This window comes from Myxocyprinus asiaticus, chromosome 8, assembly GCF_019703515.2.
Source record: "Myxocyprinus asiaticus isolate MX2 ecotype Aquarium Trade chromosome 8, UBuf_Myxa_2, whole genome shotgun sequence".
Classification (NCBI taxonomy): Eukaryota; Metazoa; Chordata; class Actinopteri; order Cypriniformes; family Catostomidae; genus Myxocyprinus; species Myxocyprinus asiaticus.
Window position 1 is genome coordinate 5,927,211 of NC_059351.1, and position 18,436 is coordinate 5,945,646.

At 38.2% G+C, this 18,436-nt stretch overlaps 1 protein-coding gene across 3 annotated transcripts in view; it reads right to left on the reverse strand.

Moving 5' to 3' along the window:
• LOC127445396 (LIM and calponin homology domains-containing protein 1-like) overlaps window positions 1-18,436 on the reverse strand; it is a 67,716-nt gene that overhangs the window by 39,139 nt on the left and 10,141 nt on the right. For all 3 annotated transcript variants that reach the window (XM_051705442.1, XM_051705444.1, XM_051705443.1), the window contains exons 2-8: window positions 11,247-11,317; window positions 6,738-6,807; window positions 6,228-6,334; window positions 5,122-5,152; window positions 4,883-4,993; window positions 4,553-4,754; window positions 1,378-1,585 (exon numbers count right to left, since the gene is read on the reverse strand). In XM_051705442.1, the coding sequence (XP_051561402.1) occupies window positions 1,378-1,585; window positions 4,553-4,754; window positions 4,883-4,993; window positions 5,122-5,152; window positions 6,228-6,334; window positions 6,738-6,807; window positions 11,247-11,317 (800 nt within the window). The remainder of the gene's footprint in view (window positions 1-1,377; window positions 1,586-4,552; window positions 4,755-4,882; window positions 4,994-5,121; window positions 5,153-6,227; window positions 6,335-6,737; window positions 6,808-11,246; window positions 11,318-18,436) is intronic.

Below are 18,436 nucleotides of genomic sequence, written 5' to 3' on the forward strand. Positions count from 1 at the left end.
GGGTTCTGTTTTCATGGTGGCGCTAAACGCAGCGCTACTTGCCACCATCGTGCGCTACGTCTTATCCAAATTCTTGAGAGTGCCAATTCTAAGTGCAATTTTCGTGCCAGCACTAAGCGCAAGTGGGCGCGGGTGGGAGTGTTTGCACTATCTGTGGGTGTATGCGCGCAAACGGTGAGTGCACTGTACGCTAATGAATTGGTGTAAAGAGCAATTTGCTATTTTCCTGAGAAACAGGTCATTGCGCTAAGATGTTTCAGAACCACAACACAAAATCTAAATTCAGTTCCTGCATTTGCAGTTTGGAGAACTCTGAAAATATAGTGAAACATCAAATTAAGTCTCTGACAATCACTGTCATAGCCGTTTTATGAAACAAAACGTTATGAGATTTGTGTTAAACATTCTAAAGGTCATGGTTTATTTTTACAATTGTATTTCATATTAGTAATTTTCCACCTGTTGTCGTAGAGCGATTTTTAAGTCTGCAAAAGAGTCCGGTGGAAGAAGTTGGAGACTGTACTGTAAAATGTTTGAATTTAGGAGGTCGTTATGTACGATTTTTTGACCACTTCTTTATTTTGATTATATTTTAATTTAGTTTGAAGTGTAATTTGAATTTAAAAATATTTTTGGTGTAAGTTTTAAAAAATGTTTTTTTAAATGAAATGAATTTCGAAAGCAAAACCGACCGGTAGAACTGACGTACGTGCCAAAAATCCTGAAAGGTTGATACATCCACTGTTAATACTAGCCATGATTTGTGTGTCAATTGATGAATATGATTAAAAATACTCTCTCTATAATTTAACGGAGCCTACACCCAAATCCTGAACCACATTTTCAATGCGTATAAAAGGACTGTGTCACTAGAAATATACCAGATATTCAACAAGAACACAGTTAATGCACAAAAGAATGGAAGTCCATATTTCTATTCTTCTAATTACAGTCTATTTACATATCCAACTTCTTATGAATGTGCTGTCTTTGTTTATATCGCTGGTGCTTGACAGGGAATGGACTATATAATAGGACTAGACAGTTCAAGAACCTCAGAATTAAATTGATCTTGACCCAGCCCATTAGCGCTTTGCACAAGCAATTTTGCTTGCAGTGAGATTAAGCTACTGTACGTTAATAACATGCTTTTTTGCACACACAATAACCCTGATGTATGCAGTCAAAAAGTCTGAGATCTTCCCCTCAAAATCTGATCACAAGTGGTCAGAGTCTCGCATTTGAGACACGTTACTACCAAGTGCAAACGCCGATCATTCTTGTCTGAGCACTTGTGATCGGATCACCTGAGACCAAAGTTAATACCAGGTGTAAACAGGTAAAGTACTAACTGTCAGTCATAGCAGCCGTGATTACCTGAGAGGTCTTTCACCAACAGGAGATGTTGAGTTGCTCACACTCCTCCTCTTCCTCAAGGGGGCAGGAAGGTAGTTGGTCTGGTTGCTCTTGTTGGGCAGATACTGGTTGAAGGGAAGAGCAGCACGAGGCTCTTTGTAGGACACGCGTCGAGCAGACATGTCATCCTTACGCATGTCTGGCAACTTTCTGTGATCACCTTCAAAGTCTTTCAGGAGATATCAGGAGAAAGAAGCATCCATCAATTTCTCTATTTGCTATTGTTTTGGTTTCATACAACAGTAAGTTTTGATTCTCTAATCTGATTGGACAGTGGCATTCCGAGAGTCCTGATATTTAATGTAACAGAATCCCATCTAAGAATCTTACAACAGGGGTTGGCAACATTAGGCATATTATATGGATTTATTGTATTTAGTTGTCCCTTGCATCAGCATGGCAAATTGCTTTTCGCTGCAATCCTTCCTCATAGTCATGCATGTCTTATTTAGTTATTAGCTGTGATGAATGCTTCAAAGTGGGACAAAACTGAGCTATCCTACTGAACAGCGCAACGGATCAGTTATCTTCAAAGCTCACTGGACTATTTTTCTACACAGATTTTAAGAGCAAATCCTGCTGACCCTTATTTGACAATAACAAAAATGTAGCAGTATGAATAACACTGTTCAGAGTAATGCAAGTCAAACACAAACATAAATACAGATAATGATTTAGATGGCTTCTATATGCAAGAACAATTTATGCAATGTTGCATAAATATGCAATTTTCCCAGTTTTTTCTGTCAGTCCCTGTTCTCAAACTGGGTGTGTCAGATGCAGCTCATAGGGATCCTCTCACACACTCGCACACATTCACTTTGACAGACGAGTGTGTGAACGTCTGTCCAGCACAACAGCTGCACTCTCGCACCCCCACTGCACTGCATGTATGTGGGAATGTTCGATTCTTCTCATTATGTCCAGAGCAGGGGCAGTGCCAGGACTTTTTCACAGAGGGAGCCAAAGGGTACCGTGATCACACTGTGGTGGCACCAAAATCACTGAACCACCACTGGTCCAGAGTGCATGATTGTGTGCTTTGTGTGTGTGAGACTTTACCACCAGCTGCTCTCGCCTGAAGGTTTGCTGACAGGACATATGTGTGCAATTGTGTGCATTTAAGACTGAGGGATCAATGGGAGGACTCAAGTGCATGTAGAGCTGTGCGATATAGCTAATAAAAATATATCTTGAAATTTTTCAGCCTTTTGACGATATTTGTTATATAACTCAATATTTATGTACAGTTGTGCTCAAAAGTTTGCATACCCTTGGAGAATTGGTAATATATGTACCATTTTTAAAGAAAACATGAGTGAGCAGGTAAAACACATTTCTTTTATTTCTTATGGGATTCATATTCAACTGTAGGTTATAACAGAATGGCACAATCATAAAACAAAACATGGCAACAAAGAAAAAAAATTGAATGACCCCTGTTCAAAAGTCTGCATACCCTTAGTTCTTAATACTGTGTATTGCCCCCTTTATCATCAATGACAGCATGCAGTCTTTTGTAATAGTTGTCTATGAGGCCCCAAATTCTTGCAGGTGGTATAGCTGCCCATTCGTCTTGGCAAAATGCCTCCAGGTCATGCAAAGTCTTTGGTCGTCTTGCATGAACCGCACGTTTGAGATCTCCCCAGAGTGGCTCGATGATATTAAGGTCAGGAGACTGTGATGGCCACTCCAGAACCTTCACCTTTTTCTGCTGTAACTACTGGAGGGTCAACTTGGCCTTGTGCTTAGGGTCATTGTCGTGCTGGAAAGTCCAAGAGCGTCCCATGCGCAGTTTTCGTGCAGAAGAATGCAAATTGTCTGCCAGTATTTTCTGATAACATGCTGCATTCATCTTGCCATCAATTTTCACAAGATTCCCCGTGCCTTTAGAGCTCACACACCCCCAAAACATCAGTGAGCCACCACCATGCTTCACAGTGAGGATGGTATTCTTTTCACTATTGGCCTTGTTGACCCCTCTCCAAACATAGCGCTTATAGTTGTGACCATAAAGCTCTATTTTGGTCTCATCACTCCAAATTACAGTGTGCCAGAAGCTGTGAGGTGTGTCAAGGAGTTGTCGGGCATATTGTAACCTTTTTTGTGGCATTGGCTTCTTTCTGGCAACTCGACCACGCAGCTCATTTTTGTTCAAGTATCGTCGTATTGTGCTCCTTGAAACAACCACACTGTCTTTTTCCAGAGCAACCTGTATTTCTCCTGAGGTTACCTGTGGGTTTTTCTTTGTATCCTGAACAATTCTTCTGGCAGTTGTGGCTGAAATCTTTCTTGGTCTACCAGACCTTGGCTTGGTATCAAGAGATCCCCAAATTTTCCACTTCTTAATAAGTGATTGAACAGTACTGACTGGCATTTTCAAGGCTTTGGATATCTTTTTATAACCTTTTCCATCTTTATAAAGTTCCATTACCTTGTTACGCAGGTGTTTTGACAGTTCTTTTCTGCTCCCCATGGCTCAGTATCTAGTCTGCTCAGTGCATCCATGTGAGAGCTAACAAACTCATTGACTATTTATACACAGACACTAATTGCAATTTAAAAAGCCACAGGTGTGGGAAATGAACCTTTAATTACCATTTAAACCTGTGTGTGTCACCTTGTGTGTCTGTAACAAGGCCAAACATTCAAGGGTATGTAAACTTTTGATCAGGGCCATTTGGGTGATTTCTATTTTCAAAATCAATGCAAAAATTTCACAATTTCTGCCAGGGTATGCAAACTTTTGAGCACAACTGTATTTGCTCTAAAATGCTCTAATTATTTTTATTTGTATGCACCAATACAACAATACAGAGTAATAAACATCAATATTTTCCTACATATAGTCACTAAAATGACAGATTTTCGTGAAAATTTTCTCAGTGACAACGCAAACGAATCGTTCTTACCAAGGCTATTAATATTTTTCTGTCTTTAGTTTCTTATACCTGTGAGTCGCGAGACATGGAAAGATCACAAATCTAGCCACTCTTTAGGAAACTTAATGGTCAAATAAACAGCACATTCGAATCAATGCAATATTCGTAATGTTGCTTAATTTTATATCAGCAGCAAAATGTTCCAGCCCTATGTGCATGATGTACCAAAAATAACAAAAATACGAAAAACGTACCATCGCTGTTGCAGCGAAGAACAGTGTCTGGGGAGGGTGTGTTCTGTGATCGCGAGCCAAATGAGTCGAGACTGTCCAACGAATCATCACGGCCGTGCCTCGGTGGAGACAGCGAATCAGAGCGCTCCGATTCCCAGCTGTCTATGTAACCACTGTCCCTTATACTGCGCTTAGGGGAGTCTGACTCTTCACTTACACACTCCTACACACAAGCATACACATCAACACACAAAAAATACAATAAAGAGGGAGAATGAATAAACCTGAAAGGCTATTTGACAAGTAGCCATACTGGTCTCTGTTTTAGATAAGTGGACAGATCTTATTTACCTTTCGCATCATGGAAAGTAGTCCCTCAAACTCTTTCAGGTTGAGTGTGGGGCCGTTATACGTTGCACAACTGTTAGCAGCTTTACCAAGCCAGTATATAGTTATGAGTACCTAGTCATTCAGATAATACACATACAGTATGCACCCAGAATTTTAAGGGGGAATACAATTATTAGCAAAAACATCAAACTCACACAAATTAATATGTAAAAATAAAGAAAATAGTTCAGTGTACTTACATTCTTCAACTTTCTAATGCAGTCAGAATCCCTACAGCAGGAAAAGAAAGAGAAACATAATAAAGAAAGCGGTCTATTATTATTATTATTATTTTTGTCTGATCTGCAAAATTCTTTGTGAATTGGCTGCTAAAACAGCACAAACTGTGAGTGCAAATAACCAGCTATTTTACCGGCCGCAGTTCATTCTTGGTGAATTCCTGCCTGAGTATTTTAACATTTTTAGATTGGCCCCGTTCACTTCCACTGTACAGTAAGTGCCTCACTGTAACCCAGATTTTTTCTTTTCTCCCCAATTTGGAATGCCCAATTCCCAATGCGCTCTAAGTCCTCGTGGTGGCGTAGTGACTTGCCTCAATCCGGGTGGCGGAGGACGAATCTCAGATGCCCCCGCATCTGAGACCGTCAATCCGCGCATCTTATCATGTGGCTTGTTGAGTGTGTTACCGCGGAGTAATCTTATGGATTACTTTTATGCTGCCTTTATGTAATTTTTGGAGTGTCAAAATTTTGACACCCATTCACTTGAATTAATATTGAATATATTCTTCTGCTCTGCAGAAAAAAGAAAGTCATACACATTTGGGATGGCATGAGGGTGAGAAAATGATTAGATAATTTTTATTTTTGGGTGAACTATCCCTTTAATTCTGTAAGGTGCGTGAGGGTGTGGAATGGCAAGAATTTTGGAACGAACAAATGGGTCGTAGATTACATTTACATTTATGCATTTGGCAGATGCTTTTATCCAAAGCGACTTACAGTGCCCTTATTAAAGGGACAATCTCCCTGGGCAACCTGGAGTTAAGTGCCTTGCTCAAGGACACAATGGCGATGGCTGTGGGGATTGAACCAGCAACCTTCTGATAACCTACCAGTTATGTGCTTTAGCCCACTACGCCACCACCACTCCTTTCTGAGTGGTTCTTTTGTAGATCACAAAAGAACCCCTGTTCTAGAGCAATAAGACATGGTGCTGCCCTTATGGGCAGGACTTCCTTTACCAAAGCCACTAAATTTGCAATTTCTCTCCACTGCAAGTGGTCTGTCACCTTCCAAATACTGTCTATGGTCACACACACATACACATGCACACAGTTGCATACGTTAAATTTGCTCGTATTGACGTATCTTGCAGGTCTCCAGGATCAAACAGCTGTGATCCCTTCAGTCCCAGCTCTTCACATCCTCTCAGAAACATGGTCAGATTATCCTAAAGTGAGACAACACTTATTAAACACATGCTTACAGGAAACACCTCAAATGTATGTATGTGTGTGTGTGTGTGTGTGTGTGTGTGTGTGTGTGTGTGCATGAGCTGCATGTTATCCACCCAAAGCAAGATCAAGCCCAGGTTATCAAGAATAAGTGCACAAGGTTGTGCAAAATGTCAAGATTTGGCTACCATTTAGCTACTTAGTCTTCAGCAAACATGAAATACTGTTACCACCACACACAGACACACCCACACACAAAAACTGTCCTCAGACAGTACTGGATTTGTTCTGAGACAGCAGTGCTAGGCCTGGCCTGACACAAACAGGCACACCATAGACAAAAGACAGATACGTACAAACAATCACATGCAAACGAACACGCACACTAATTGTACTCACTAGTCCCGCAATGGGTGTTGGAAGTCTGTTGATCTTTTTCACAAGGCCTGGTTTGATTGAACTCAGCAACCTTATGAGTGACATAACAAGTGGGAGAGAGCGAAAGAGAAAGACAGAGATTTGAATAATGCCATCAACAAAATGACTCAACCTCCTTGGACAAAGCAAAAAAGGTTTTAGAAATGTTGTTATTTTTTTCTCTGTTATTATAGTGTTTGGAACATAAGAAACATGTAATATTTAACTAAGAAAATTAGGCAAGACAAGGCATAAATGGTAAACAATAATGTGTTTTTTTTTTTTAAATTCACCAGGCAATTTTTATTAACATGTCCTCTGATATCAAAATTATGTAGAAAAAGATGTTTATAAAATATGATTTTAATTTGTATTTATGCACACTTGTGATGTCTGTATTTAATAGATGTTCAGTCACAATTATTGCTTTTCAGCACTTTGGCACAGAAATCTCAATTTCAACTTAATCTACAATACATGAAACAAACCGTTGCACATTACCAGTATCTCTCAAATATGTTATGAAAGTTATTAGCCTATACAATTATTTGTTTAAATCAGGGACTAAAAACGGTTCAAGGAACGAAAACCGAAAATGGGAACAAAGTGATTTTCAATTGTTCCAGAGTGAAAACATTATTTTTAAATGCTGGTAACTGGTTCTAACCGGTTCATTTTCATTCAGATAATTTTTCATTAAATCAAAGGCCAAAGGGTTTATCACAGTAAATTATTTTGGAACTACACCACTTCAGGTTGCCTGAAAAAATGAAACATGTGCTTTGATCCTGAAGGAAACTGCATTTCATTGCTTTTTTGCCCATTGTGGATGTCACATTCTGTGAATGAAGACCTTTTTAACTATGTATAATTACTACATATACAGTGCATCCGGAAAGTATTCACAGCGCTTCACTTTTTCCACATTTTGTTATGTTACAGCCTTATTCCAAAATGGATTAAATTCATTATTTTCCTCAATTCTACAAACAATACCCCATAATGACAACATGAAAGAAGTTTGTTTGAAATCTTTGCAAATTTATTATAAATAAAAAACTAAAAAATTCACATGTACATAAGTATTCACAGCCTTTGCTCAATACTTTGTTGAAGCACCTTTGGCACCAATTACAGCCTCAAGTCTTTTTGAGTATGATGCTACAAGCTTGGCACACCTATTTTTGGGCAGTTTCTCCCATTCTTCTTTGCAGGACCTCTCAAGCTCCATCAGGTTGGATGGGGAGCGTTGGTGCACAGCCATTTTCAGATCTCTCCAGAGATGTTCAATCGGTTTCAAGTCTGGGCTCTGGCTAGGCCACTCAAGGACATTCACAGAGTTGTCCCGGAGCCACTCCTTTGTTATCTTGGCTGTGTGCTTAGGGTCGTTGTCCTGTTGGAAGATGAACCTTCGCCCCAGTCTGAGGTCCAGAGCGCTCTGGAGCAGGTTTTCATGAAGGATGTCTCTGTACATTGCTGCATTCATCTTTCCCTCGATCCGGACTAGTCTCCCAGTTCCTGCCGCTGAAAAACATCCCCACAGCATGATGCTGCCACCACCATGCTTCACTGTATGGTATTGGCCAGGTGATGAGCGGTGCCTGGTTTCCTCCAGACATGATGCTTGACATTCAGGCCAAAGAGTTAAATCTTTGTTTCTCATGGTCTGAGAGTCCTTCAGGTGCCTTTTGGCAAACTCCAGGCGGGCTGTCATGTGCCTTTTACTGAGGAGTGGCTTCCGTCTGACCACTCTACCATACAGGCCTGATTGGTGGAGTGCTGCAGAGATGGTTGTTCTTCTGGAAGGTTCTCCTCTCTCCACAGAGAAATGCTGGAGCTCTGTCAGAGTGACCATCGGGTTCTTGGTCACCTCCCCAACTAAGGCCCTTCTCCCCCGATCGCTCAGTTTGGCCGGGCGGCCAGCTCTAGGAAGAGTCCTGGTGGTTCCAAACTTCTTCCATTTACGGATGATGGAGGCCACTGTGCTCATTGGGACCTTCAATGCTGCAGACATTTTTCTGTACCCTTCCCCAGATCTGTGCCTCGATACAATCCTGTCTCGGAGGTCTACAGACAATTCCTTGGACTTCATGGCTTGGTTTGTGCTCTGACATGCACTGTTAACTGTGGGACCTTATATAGACAGGTGTGTGCCTTTCCAAATCATGTCCAATCAACTGAATTTACCACAGGTGGACTCCAATCAAGCTGTAGAAACATCTCAAGGATGATCAGTGGAAACAGGATGCACCTGAGCTCAATTTTGAGTGGCATGGCAAAGGCTGTGAATACTTATGTACATGTGATTTTTTTTGTTTTTTATTTTTAATAAATTTGCAAATATTTCAAACAAACTTCTTTCACGTTGTCATTATGGGGAATAAGGCATAATTTTTGGAGTAAGGCTGTAACATAACAAAATGTGGAAAAAGTGAAGCGCTGTGAATACTTTCCGGATCCACTGTACATGCTCGGCTAATCCAGATACAAGGAAAACATTATTAGGGGTACAAAGTACATTACTCAGTTGTTTCAAATTCTTCACTGAATTAATGATAGATATGATGCTGCTGGGTTTTGTAATTAAAATTATACTTAACTGTTAATTAACTGTATGCTTGTTATGATTTCTATGCTGATAAATCCACCACACAGGAAAAAAATTTAATTGCTTATTTTAGCTTATTTTGCGGGTAGCTTAGTGGTAAAAGACGCTGGCTGACGCTGAGTTCGCTACTTCGAATCCCAGGGCGTGCTGAGTGACTCCAGCCAGGTCTCCTAAGCAACCAAATTGGCCCGGTTGCCAGGGAGAGTAGTCACATGGGGTAACCTCCTCGTGGTCGCTATAATGTGGTTCATTCTCGGTGGGGCGCGTGGTGAGTTGAGTGCGGATGCCGCGGTGGATGGCGTGAAGCCTCCACACGCGCTATGTCTCCGTGGCAACACGCTCAACAAGCCACGTGATAAGATGCGTGGGTTGATGGTCTGACGCGGAGGCAACTTGGATTCATCCTCCACCACCCAGATTGAGGCGAATCACTATGCCACCATGAGGACTTAAAAGCGCATTGGGAATTGGGCATTCCAAATTGGGAGAAAAAGGGGAAAAATTAAAAAATAAATAAATAAATAAAAATAAAAAATAAACAGGCAAGAGGCAAGTGGCTTATTTTGGGCTTGTATTTTCAGTCAGGTCACTTGTTTCTCTTGCAAGTTCTGGCAACACTGCAACTGGTTTTTCACCCACCACTTAGCGCAGAGTACTGTAAGTTTAAAAAAAAAAAAAACATTATTAACCATTTTTTATTTTGTTCTAACCGTTTACCTTTTGGAAAGGAGGCTATGGAACGCCCGAACCGGCACGAAAGAATACTGTTTCTGCTCTGAACGAACCGAAATGAAAAATATTTCGTTAAGTCCCTAGTTTATATAATATTTACTTCCTGATGTATCACACAATTTGTGTAAACAGAAAGACAACCTTAGGCATAATGTGTAAAATGTTTTTGCGGCAATTAAAAAACTTTAATAATGAGAGTATTAACTTGCCAAATTTTCATGGGAATATTTTTCTTTTTTTTTTTTTCTCTCCAATTTGGAATGCCCAATGCGCTCTAAGTCCTTGTGGTGGCGTAGTGACTCAATCCGGGTGGCGGAGGACGAATCTCATTTGCCTTCACGTCCGAGACCGGCAAACCGCACATCTAATCACGTGGTTTGTTGAGCGCATTACCGCGGAGACCTAGCGCTATTCTCCGCGGCAACCATGCACAACTCACCACAAGCCCCACCGAGAGCGAGAACCACATTATAGCGACCACGAGGAGGTTACCCCAACGTGACTCTACGCACCCTAGCAACCGGGCCAATTGGTTGCTTAGAAAGCCTGACTGGAGTCACTCAGCACTTGCAACTCCAGGTGTGGTAGCCAGCGTCTTTACTTGCTGAGCTACCCAGGCCCCCTGAATATTTACATTTTAAAGAAATATTATTTTGTTTTATCCTCTTGACCTGTTGTGTCTCCCCATTGACCAACAGAGGACAGAAGAAATCAATGTCTTTCTTATAAAAGAAAATGATATGCTTTTATATGCCCTGCTTTGAAAACTCACTGAAATTTTATTCAGACATTCATTTACAAGAAACTATTCGTAAATCAATCACATTTAACTGATAATTTAAATATTATACCTACTGTTCCTCTTTTTATAACCTCTTTTTCTCTGAATTGTAATGACAGCCATATTTAAAACCAAATAGAAGAAGTTGTCATGGCCAAACCCCCAAACAACTGATACCTTTAAAAAGCCCAGGATGTCCTCTTTAAGACACACCAGAACTGTGAAGCATGTATGATCTCAGAGAAATTCACAAAAAGCAAATGTCCTCTACATAGGGCAAAATTGAATTGCTGGGCACTATAGGAGGATAATTAACCAAATAAACAAACCTCAATCATCTCCATGACAACAGTGTGTGTATGAAACTCACTCGCAGAGCAGAATGCCGTTCTCCAGTCCACTTCTGAAATCCTTATCACCGAAACTTCTTCCTGTTACTTCCTGTCAACCAGACAGAAAAGCACAACCATCATCGGTCAAATAGAACTGAATATATATATATATATATAGTGCTGTGCAAAAGTTTTAGGCACTTGTGAAAAATGTTGCATAGTGAGGAAGTCTTCAAATATATTGACATAAATAGTTTCATATATCAATTAACGTATTACAAAGTCCAGTAAACATAAAAAAGCTAAATCAATATCAATCTTTTGCCTTTAAAACAGCACCAATTCTCCTATGTACACCTGGACACAGTTTGTCTTGGTTGTTGGCAGATAGGATGTCCCAAGCTTCCTGGAGAATTCTCCACAGATCTTCTATCTATTTATGCTGTCTCAATTGCTTCTGTCTCTTCACGTATTCCCAGACTGACTCTATGTTCAGTGGGGGACTCTGGACATATATTGGCTAATTTGATTATGCTTTCACCTACCTATAACAGTGTAGTACTCTCAGTACACATTTTGAAATGTTTTAACACATTCCACAGAATTTCCGCAGATTTTCCCCTCAAAATCAGTGCAGAAAATGCAAAAAGAAAATGTCTGTAATGTCTGAGAGAGAGAGATGATTGATGGCGACATTTTAGGAACAACCAAAAAAAGCTTGTGGTGGCAGATGAGCTGTTACGTTACCTTGACGCCAGGCTCTCTTGAAAACACACACACACACACACACACACACACACACACACACACACACACACACACACACCTGCTGAAGACAGTCCACTCAAAATATCCACAGAAACAGCTCCCCAACAGAGCTGTTGTGTAAGAGGCTGCATTTCATTCATTTAGGACTGTGACAAAATTCCTGGTCACCCAGAAAGAGCCCTCTGCTCGCTGTCATGACACAGACTTGGCTTTTTATGTCAACATGAAAACAAGATCAGTAGAGCAGAAAAAAACATTTGGGTGGGTGGGCCAAGAGAAATGATCGATTGCATGTGATAGTAAACTTTTTATTTTATTTTTTAATGTTTTTTGATATTTAGCTAATTGTTTACAGGGGCGTATTCAACAAAATCTTATGGCGAAATGGTCAGGATTCGTACGACTTTTCTAAATTTGGCTAATTCGTATGATATCGTGCGACTGCACTCTTTTAATTCCTATGACTTTCATTACAGCCAATGACGACGCTGGACATCGTTTCCATCTAATACGTGACAGTTACTTGCTTCTGTCACACATAACAGCTTCCTATCATGTTTACACACTCTACTGATTGGTTTAGATTAGGGGTTTGGGTTAGGGCATAATATTAATAAGTATGTCCTTAACGCCTCGTGCGCAGAACTAACGCTTACTTCCGCATTAGACATCCAGGAATTCGCACGTGACGAAGTCGTACGAGTTTTTGCAAACAACATCGTGCGAGACCGTACGAACTTGTAAATTATGCACGGCTTTTCATGAGATCGGCTTGGGCGTATTTAGTACATTTATCTACTTAAGGTACTTTAAGAATATATTAATCAATCAACAACAGTCCTGTTTGACATTCAGACATTTTTTATTTTATGTGATATGCGTAACATGGAACCTTCCATATGGCTGAGATATTAATTATAATATGGGGATTCAGGAGATTTACCTTAGAAATTGTTAAGAAAACATAATGGACATTTTAACCAATTTTAGTAATTTTTAATAAATAAAAAAAAGAGGCTGGAGTTTAAAAGTCTTATAGGAGTTTTGAGAGTGTATTTTATCATCTAAAATAATTTATTTCAGAGTAGCTTATGCCATCATGAGCTGCTTTTGATGCAACGGAGAGAAGTTATAAGGAATAAAATTCAGAATCAATTATACATACGATATTTGTAATTAACATAATTTTATCTTAAAAAATAAACTGGATGGAGTTTTATAGTTTTAGGAGTTTTGAGAACATTTAACATTATTTAAAGTTAATAATTCAGTCAACTCAGTCTGGTTTTGATGAACAGGTTACAGGTTATTTAAATAAAGTCTATTTAGTACAATTTATAGCAATAAATTCACATATATGACATTTGTTACAAATGTTTTATTAGACGGGGAAAATAAAGTGGTTGGAGCGGCTGCACGATACAACACACATCACATCGCCGCATTGGGCATTTACAGTGTAAATAAATTAGTTATAATGAAAGTGATCTAGTTTTGTTTTTTTAGCTGCTGTTGTTTTGAAAGCTTTGATGCTGACATTATCCAGCCCAACAGCCTCTAACATTAGCGGTTCGTGGTTCAGGGCCAGCAAACTTTTGGCTGTTGGCGTAATGGGGTCATAAGAAAATTTGTGCCAACCTGTGCCTACGATCATGGTTTCAATCGCTTTCACAATTATTTAGATGACCTGCTTCTTCCTTATTGGTATCACAATATATTAATATATTATTGTTTTGGCACAGTCCAAATGTGAGGGAATTACTGGTTCATATTATTTAAAAAAAAAAAAAAAAATTCAGAATCTTTAATAAAAAAATAATAACTCGATTTTCCTCTGATATAACTTTCCCTTTTTGCTGACATTGCTTAGGCTGCATTGTTATTGCATAATGTTAACCAATAGCCAAAAAGTTATTTAGGCAGTGTTTTAGAAAAATTGCATTCAGATCTTCTATGGAATGCCCACTTTTTTTGGATCTACCATAGTCAAATCCCGATGGATAAAATTAAGTCCCGTCCTACATTTTTCCTGGTTAAATATCCTGTTTTACTCAGAAATACATCATGCAGAAGTAAAATGGGTTACAAACTGAGATTCACGTTGTCTTTAATTCTCTGATGTGAGATCTACCTGTGGAAATGTGGCAAACAGCATCGTTGTGGAGGCTAAGAAAACAGTTGCTTAGTGACATGTTCAAATAAATGCTAAATGCTACACCAAAAAGTCTAATCAATGTCTTGAGGCCACATGAGATACTGCCCCATGACATCATCATTAAGCACAGACACCGTCATAACATGGACAAGAATAGCAGAATGTCAGCGCTATTCCTGCTTATAATCACCTAAGCAACAGCCTTAGCAGTGGGGCCACTGGCGCCGAGGCACTAAGAGGGAAAGAAAAACAGAGACAGAGGATGGTGTCTCTCTGGACTTACTATCTTAAAATACATCTGAAAATAGGCCACCTGACTAGGGCTGTTTCAAATAGACAGCTCTAGCTCACCCATACACGCAGGATTAAAAAAGCACTCTCTCTAGTGAAAATTAAAAGCTGTAAAACATATGGGGGAAAGGCGGATTTAAAAATGTTATGCTCTTTTACCGACTTTCACGTGTTCTAAAATTTGTGTTCTTAATCATTTCATTTCTTAACCCTTCTACTACTGTCTTTGGTCTCTCTCTCTCTCTCTCTCACACACACACACACACACACACACACACACACACACACCGGTACTCCTATCAACACGAGGACTCTCCATAAACATAATAATTTTTATTCTGTATGAACTATAGATTCTATCCCCTAACCCTAACCCTAAACCTAACCCTCACAAAAAACGTTCTGCATTTTTGTATTTTCAAAAAAAACATTTAGTATATTTTTTTAAAGCCGTTTAAATTGCAGGGACACTAGAGATGTCCTCATAAACCAAATTAGCCTAGTTTCCATCCCCTTTTCGTGCTATTTTGTTATCGACAAAGTGAAAATGCGTAAAAAAGTTTGGGAAATGTGCCTTCTTCTGCCTCCAAACTTTTGGTAAAATGGGGAGAGTATTGAGACAATTCATTGAAATTAGCCAGCTTACTGTCATTTTAATTTCACAAATAAATGCAATCAGAAGACGAGGAACTGCAATCAAAAGGGAGCAGTTGCCCTTCTGATAGGACTGTAATATTGGTCCTGATGTTGCACCTATCGCAGGTTGCCATTGGTTCCAACCCGAAAGCGAATCGTCATGGCCCTGTTCAAGATGGCAACCTGCACCAAGTAGTGGGGGAAACTTTCAGTCTTAGTATAAGGACCATCCATTGATGTGTATATGCGGTGTGCACAGCTATTAAGAAAAACTGATGCTGTGTAATATCAGGGTTTACATATGATACATTCCTGATATTCAACAGGCTATTTTGAACAATCATCTAATCTAAAGCTTTGCCATCACAACTGCATTATGTCCCGCATATTTGTCCAGCAACTTTTAATGATCAACTGAACTTGACTGTCATCTCAAATTAATTTTAGCATCATAATGCAATTTATATTTTCTGAAGAAGCTCAGCAAATGCGATCCGAGTTAAAGAGGGTTAGATTTAAAATATTTAAACGTTTAAAATCTTCAAAAGCTAGTTTTCTGAAAGTAGTTTTAGTCAAATAGTTTTATCTAGTCTTGAAAAAAGTCTAGAACATTCTGAGAATGTCATTCAGATGACTTTTTTGGTCTACAGAACAGATAAAGGCTAATTTACATTTGTGTATAGAAAAGGCATATATAGGTCTAAAAATAAAAATAAATTTAGTTATTAATTATTTATTTAATGCTTTATTCATTTGGTAATTTATTTAGCCTAATTTAATACAGGGAATTCAGCCGGCATTTTTTTCAGAAGTAAGCTAAACAATAATTTAATAGAATTGGGCAATATGTTAGAGTTCCTAAAAAGCACACTGAAGCTTTTCTCCTAGTATTGTGTATTTATTTTTAATTTAAAACATCTTTGTGCACAGAAATGATATGTTTTTTGTATTGTGGGCTAATTCCGTGACTGCCGTCTATTATTCTGAATGGTGTGGAAAAGCAACTTTAATAAATAAACGGATTGCTATCATGACTAAATTAATCACAAACAGTTGCCATTCATGTGTTCTCCGTGCACTTGTCGATGTGCATGATACAAGATATTTGTGTTGGCACTCCTGGAAGTGTCATGATTGCAGCATCGGATCTATATGCCATTAAGATCAATCCATAATCACTTACAATAAAGTGGCTTTCAAGGATGTATACCGTCGTCATGATTAACACAGGCTAATGACAGTTTTTCACAACATTTGAAGTATTGACATAGAGTTTATGCGCTAGAGTTAAACGGAAAAATATTATGTCAATTTGCATTTCCATCAGCTTTATTTTGATGTGCTAAAACTTTTTTCGCAAAAAAGCCTTGGATGAAAACTTAGTTATTTATAGCATAATACCCTCGTAATTACTAGTGTGTAACCTAAACAAATTTCCTTGTAAACCACAAAAAACAACTCTCTCTCTCTCTCTCTCTCTCATTCACACCATCCAGAAACAAAATTTCTTGTAAAGTTATACATGTGGCTTTCTTGGGCCTTGCACACAGTTCTATTTCAGCAGTGATGAAACAGTGTTCCTTTTGACATTTGACATTGACCGATTTGAATTTTGTTATTGTAATAAAAATGGTTTCCTTCATCTAAATGGTACAAGGCTTCCTGACCACACATACACACACAAATGCCAACTAGATTCTATGAATATGTGTGATTTCAAGATTTTATTATTTATTATAAGACTTTATTACAAACAAGACTTTATTCTTCTTTTTATACACTGTGTATTCAAGTATTTTATGCATATATTATTATTTATTTTTTATTTTTTTGGCTGTTTATTATCTTGCAATTTTTATACTTCATTTACTTCACTGACTGAATTTGAAACGAATTTTCATGTTTGCAAAATAAATGGTTTGTAACAAAATGCTTACTCTAAATCTTTTCTTTGTAGCACCATGGTCAAGTTTGACTGCAAAAATAAAAAACAATGCTGAACTGACAAATTAGAGTCTATGAAAATATCTAAAAATGAAAAATCACCAAATTCATAATTTGTGATAAGATTTAGAAATTAACTTTGTTACAACTTAAGCCTACAGTGACCAGGCAGCATGTGTGGATCACTGCAGCCATCTACTGGTTATAACTGTCATTTCATGTAAATGTATATATACTATTTATTTATTTTTTTAAGCATATAGCAGCAGATCCTCCAAATGCATGACATATTTTGTTATATTCTTATTTTTTCAGTTTAATGAAGTTTATGTTTTAATAAAGTGAAAGTAATTTAAATATGTTTATTTTATATGAATATAAATGGTTTAATTTAGTAATTTAAAGGTAAATCAGGTCAACATACCATAAAATTCCAAAAGAAATGCTTGTTTAATGTAATTACTTTAGTAAAGTTTTTTTTATTACATTTCTTTAAAGAAATAAAATAAAATACATTTCTTTCTGTCATTTAATGCTTTAGGAGAAAATTAGATTTGATAGGACTTTTACCAATGGGGGGACCTTTAGCCCCATTGTACCCTTTCATCTAAAGTCATGTTAGTGAACTTATTTACTAATATATTACCTGTTCACAACTGTAAAAAATACTCTCTCTGTGTGTGCTTGTGTGGACATGTGCATGTGTGCACAAACCCCGTCTGAGAGGAAAGTGTAGAATTTGTGGGAAAGATGCAGTGCCCAGTGGAGGAGGTAGGGAAGCTAGAGAACAGTATGGGGATAGGGGCTAAATTTTGAAAATTTGAAATATTTTTAGGTCAACTATAATTCATAGAAGTACAAAAAAAAATATTTAAAGCTGTATAATATACAGAAAGTCTGAAGATGAAAGGTCACAACTGGTTCTTCCCATGCAGGTAAAAATAGACCCATTAAGAAAATCGAAGGAACAATTTGTTTTAAATAGTTATTTCTCTTAAACGATTACGTACAAAACAAAACTTTATTTTGTTTGTTTTGATGGTCGATTTCAGTTGGCCAAAAACAATAATCTTTTTCAAATGTCATGTAAACGCTTTATTTAGGGATAGGGTTAAGTTAGTGTTCTAACATATTCTTCACCTGCCCCAGGTCAAAAATGACCCTAAGACAATAGGAGGGTTAAGGACATTACTGGATATTTTTACTGGAAATTGATGATATTTTTAATGGAAATAAGACAAAAACACTGATTAAAAATATATATAATTTTAAAAGTATACACACTGTCCATGCTCTCAGGGGAGGTCTATTTTTACTGTAGGGAGAAAGACATGAACTACAACCTTAGAACAGGAACTGGAAGTGTAAAACATTAGACAAGGTTGTCAGTGTCACTCAGGACATGCATTTTTACGAGGATATGCGATTCTCTGA